The 5,586-nt window shown below is 28.1% G+C and overlaps 1 protein-coding gene across 1 annotated transcript; it reads right to left on the bottom strand.

The window, feature by feature from the left end:
• Positions 1-921: 921 nt before the first annotated feature.
• On the bottom strand, positions 922-2,352 carry LOC138882164 (nectarin-1). Its single transcript, XM_070162568.1, has 2 exons — positions 2,104-2,352; positions 922-1,693 (listed from the first exon to the last, which is right to left on the bottom strand). Exons 1-2 carry the CDS (start codon positions 2,246-2,248, stop codon positions 1,149-1,151), a joined length of 690 nt encoding a protein of 229 aa, XP_070018669.1. The 5' UTR covers positions 2,249-2,352; the 3' UTR covers positions 922-1,148.
• Between the last annotated feature and the right edge of the window lie 3,234 nt (positions 2,353-5,586).

The following is a 5,586-nucleotide window of genomic DNA, read 5'->3' as shown; positions in this document are numbered from 1 at the left end:
AGTTGGTTGTACTCATCCTACACCCTGTACCTCCTATGCAGATCCTGGTGATTCCGGTCATGGCGGCTGCTGAGTTATGGAGTCAGGATCTTCGGAGATTATTGATGTAGCTGCATGACATTCGCAGACCTTGACTCTCCTCCCTTATCTTCATTTTATATTTTAGTTTTACTCTTTAGACATTGTGTTAGACTATCTTCCGTTGTAGATGTTCATGTACTCGGTGACACCCCAGTTTTGGGAGAGATTTGTATTGAGTTGCGAATTTTATTATGTTTTTAAAAGGTTTTCCTTAAATTTAACTGCTTCCACATTTTTCAAAGATTTGATGTGTTAAAATGTTTGAGTATTTCGCTTGTCTATTTCCATGATAGGCGCCATAACGACGGTTTTGTTTTGAATAGTGACAATATATGCTAGATCATAATTAAAAGCACTCAAAATGCAACCAAACAAACACAGAAAAAATTTCTAAAAATTCTGTACGTAAAATTCAAAAATGATTAAAGATTATTTGGAATATTTTAAGAGTAGTTTTATATAGAGGATAAAAATTATGTGCTCACACTCGTCAAATTAAGTTCAAAAGTCTCACTTTGGAGTAACTATCAAAGACAATTCCATTTTTAGAGTTCACTAGTATAAATTAATTTTAATGGATATGATAAATGCCAAAAGGAAACCAACAATTTTTCTTTATCACTGCCTTTAAGATTTGTAATTTTAATTAAACTGACCATTTTCTACATAAGTATACTATTTGAAAGTTTATTAGACCTTTTAATGAAAAATGACACTCTATAAACAGCATGCATGCTTTCCGGCATGAAATTACACCTGGGATCTCATAATTTCATATCAAAAATAATTTATGCAGCATTTTGCATAGTTGTAATTATCTTCCTTGGCATATATATATAATAAAAATCCAAAAATCAACAGTATAAAATTAAAATCACAAAGCAAGAGTTACACAGTATTACATAGAGAAAACGATTCATTGTTATATTTGCAAAACCAAAAGTTGCAAAACTTATTTTGAGCGAGCATCCAACATTAATAACCTACACACTCATTGACAATTATTAACAGGTAAAAACCCTCTCATTGAAAATCCATATATATGTCTTACTATTATATTGTAAATTTTAAAATTTCTTGGCAGATGCAAACTTTGACTTGATCTGCTGAACATCCTCAGTACTAATTTGGAATGTTTGAGCCAATATATCATCTGGCACAGTTGGTGAAGCTCCAAATAAAGTTGTTGGAATGGACTGAGTACCAGGCAGCTGGCTATTGAAAGCAGAAATAACAGCTGCTGGAACTTTGCCGTTATTCTTCTGGAAATGTACAAGTCCTCTAGGAAAAACAAAAACTTCGCCCTTTGTAACTTGCTTAGAGACCAGTACATTGGCAGTAGTAATGAAACCAACATCCAATTCACCTTCCATAACAAAGACCATTTCGGAGGCACGTGGGTGGGTGTGGGGTGGGTTAATACCACCAGGGGCATAGTCAATTCGAGCGAGGGATACACCAAGTGTGTTAAGCCCAGGAACTTTCTCAACATTTGCTGTTGTTACTACCGAACCAAATTTGTTGTTTGTGGCTCCAGGCTTTGAAATGGCCAACGACGAGAAATCTGCCGCCGTGAAATTCGTCTTGCAAGGGAAACCGTTCACCTTCACCACTGTTTCATGCACAATTAGGTGGTCATGTATAACATAATCATATAATTTTCTTGATAAGCGTTAATTGGTGATTAGAAATCTGGTAAAAACAATAAGTAATACTCCACTATGCTTTTACAAATTCAAAGTTGTTGAGCCTGTTTCCTATCTCGTAATGCATATATGTACTAGTTAACTAATATTATTATCAATAAATATGTAATAAAAAAAATTCCAAAAAAAACCCTTTTCACTCTCCAACAAAAAATATTTTGCAGGTAATAATTCTTTTTTCAAAAATTAGTTTTAGAAAAATGACTCCCATCATACTACACAACCGAAAGAAGAACAGCAAGAAGAAATATTCATTTGAAGGAAGAAAAAAAAAAGAAACGATAAGTTTGTCATAAAAAGAGGGATCCAGTTTTACTTGAGTTGATATCAGCAACACAAACATCTTGGAGCATGTCCTCATCTGCCGCAAAACAATATCTGTCTATGCTAATGGCTAACAAAAATAGTATCGTCATCTCCATAATTTGAAATATCTTACTATTAATTCCAAAGGCAGCCATAATATGGTGATGAATACTAGTGTATTTGTTTAAAAAAATGGAAGGACCACAAGCTCAAGGAGAAGAAGAACTCGTTAATATTTCTCTTTAATTAATTTGACGATGCTGAGAGAAATTGGAGTAGCTTCATTTATAGGAAAAACTTGAAAGGCTTTAATTTGGTGTTGGAATTGACGTGAAATTAGGTGCTTGTGTAAAAGAATTATAACATTGATATATATGTGACGAGGAGTAAATGAGTATTGCTAGACTTAAATTTGACGTGAGATGAAGAAATTAAATAGAGTGGTCAAAATACTATACCAAATAAAGAAAAGCCTTGCTTCAAAATAGGAGTCTCTTTTTCGTCTTTTTGGTGGTGTGATATATGGCTCTTTCAAGATTGTTGGTAAATGATTTTGAGTGACAAGACATTCTCCCAACTCAAACACAAACTTTACTCATGCATGTAATTTTGCACTTAGCTTAAAATGCGGAGTTATAATGTATTTATTCCAAAGTAATAATCTCTCTGAGGATAACAAGTTAATGTACAACTACTCTTGTGCATGTGGTCACGTTATAATAGATATATTTAAACAATGAGTCTCCAACACCAACCACTATAATTTTTCTCCGAGTAGAAATGTTGTGTCATTAATATATTACTAGTATTAGTACCCGCACGATGTGCGGACACAAATATCAAATTATAATTTGAGTTATTGGAATTACCTTAAAATTTAAAACTTCCAGATAACATGTTTCTTTTTATTTATATTTTTATTTTATATCTGTAACAATCTAACTCCTTGATTTAGTACTTGTATTTTATTTTGTGTTCAATATTAAATAATACTAAACATGTCACGTTTGTGCTATGTCTTGTTTGAGCATATTATTTAATAAAATTCTTACTACCACTTTATGTTTCACTGCAAATTCTAATAAGTCTTATCCTTCTACATTTTCACCAAAACAACTCTCTTTTTAATCTTTGCTTATAGTTATTGCATTATCTATTACTTAATAATATTATATTCATGTGATCTTTTATTAGCTTACCAATTGACTTGATATCTTGCTTATTACCCTTTTAATAAACATATATAAATATAAATTTTTTTATTCCTAAAATTTAATCTATTTTTATACTTTTATCCTCTTACTTGGAACTTTATTTTCATTTAAATCTTTCAATAATATTTTTGAGTATTATTTAATTATTTAATATTCTTATAGTTAATTAATTCAAAGTATAAATATTCTCACGCTATCTCTATTTTCCTCCTTATACATCCTCTTCCCTACTATGAATTTTTAATTAGTTTTTTTACATTAATATTTTACCAATAAATAAAATATATAATATCACATTTTATTTTAAGTTATAACTTTGAATTAGTTTTAAATATTAATAGATAATTTTTTTATTATTATATTTTAAATCTATTGAATTTTCTTATAATTGTTTTTTGTATCACATGTAATTAAATTTTCTTTCTCTTTTAACGTTAGGATACAAATAGACTTTAATTTTCGTTCATTAAATTACCCACACGAGATATTTATTTTGTATTTCCTTAGTTTTAATTTTTTATCCAATTTTTAGTTTTTTATCTAGTAAAACTTCAATTTTGTAGTCCTATCCATAGTTTGAGCGTTTCATTATAATTTTAATCTAAATCTCAAGTTCAATCGTCTTTCCCTTCTATTTCTAATATTAAATATTTTTAAATTTTTTATTATTGCTATTAAGTTACCTAATATATAGTATTTTATTTTTTATGTGGCTTTCATTAACATGCCTCTTTATATAATATCACAATCTGTTTATATCCTTTAATATTATTATATAAATCGATGTATGATTTTTAATCTTGAAATAAATATTTATTTTATTTAAAATTAATACCCAAAATTATCAAATTGTTTAAATTAATTAATAATATGTTAAGCATTATATATTTACTTTATTTTTTAAAACTATTTTATTTCCCTTCTATTTCTTAGTATTAATATTTTGATTTTTTAAAAATTTTTTAATCTATTAAACTTCAGTTATGTGGCCTTATCCACATCATGACCATTTTTTATCATACTTAAAAAAAACTTTTTTTATATCAAATTTAAATAAGTTTTATCCTTTTTTGTTCTTTATGATAAAAGTTTTTATTTTTTCTCTGTTTGTTTCTCATTTTACTATTGTATATTCAATACTTAATATTATTAACGTTGTCATATGCTTTTTATTAGTTTACTTGAATTTAATATCCACTTTTATCACATTCATTTTAATATAATACAAATAATAAATAAAAATTATTTCAATAGTAACTTTGACTCTATTGTTCATATTCTTAAATATGAATTTTCTTATCATATTAAAAAAAAGTCCCATCTCAAATTCAAATATATCTTATTCTTCTATTTTCTCCATTGGACCACATTTCCAAAAATCATCTTATACTTTCAAACTTAACCTAGCAATACTCAATTCAAATATTAATCGTAAAAACTCTAATTGTTGCAACAATATTTTCACTATTATTTTAAGAAATATTTATTTATGTATAAAATATTTATTGTATAAAATTTTAATTAAAGATACCTACAGTAATGTATATTGTACCAAAATAAGGTCAGTTACAAAGCTTGATCAATTAATTAAAATTCGTCCCTAACATAATTATACCAAAAAAAATATTAACTAAATTATACTACTAATAGAGATTTGTATCATAATTAAAAAATAATTCTTATTGAACTACTACTTCCATTAATTATGTTTCCATTTATAATTCAAATTTTTAATGTTGTCTTAAAATTGCCAAGTGACTTTTTTTTTTAGCTTGCCACTTGGCTTAATGTCATGCTTCACTACTCTCCTTTTAATATAATATAGATTGTCATTGTATTCTTGCATCTTCTACAAATTAGAGCGTATTTGGGTGTTGATTCTTTTTCTTTTTCTTTTTCTTTTTCTTTTTCTTTTTTTAATTATGGGGGTTTCTACATCTATGAGACAAAAATAGGATATACTGGTTATCCTATGTGTGGCTTGGTCTAGTTATGTTGTTGGACACTCTATATTAGGAGTTTGGGACAATATCTTATGGTAAAAGTAGATGACCGAGATAGTTTCTACATGACATAAATAGTCTCTCGGGCTCACAATGCAACGAAACTAGCCCAAAATGATATATGATATGTCAATAAATGGTAACAGAGGCTGAGATATAATATGCATATGAATGCGTATGACTTAGTATATAAAGCAATGAAAGCAGATAAGATCAGTGAGTCTCAATAGGATAAGCATGTAGCCTAGACATGGTTTCTAACATGGATCACAGCTC

This window comes from Nicotiana sylvestris, chromosome 11, assembly GCF_000393655.2.
Source record: "Nicotiana sylvestris chromosome 11, ASM39365v2, whole genome shotgun sequence".
Taxonomy (NCBI): Eukaryota; Viridiplantae; Streptophyta; class Magnoliopsida; order Solanales; family Solanaceae; genus Nicotiana; species Nicotiana sylvestris.
Note: the sequence above shows the minus strand (reverse complement) of the source record. Positions and strands in the feature narration are given on the sequence as shown.

Coding starts and splice junctions, on each gene's coding strand:
- LOC138882164 (XM_070162568.1), bottom strand. CDS start 2,248: ATGGCTGCCTTTGGAATTAATAGTAAGATATTTCAAATTATGGAGATG. Junction 1,694..2,103: donor TGTTGCTGATATCAACTCAA/GTAAAACTGGAT, acceptor TGCATGAAACAG/TGGTGAAGGTGAACGGTTTC.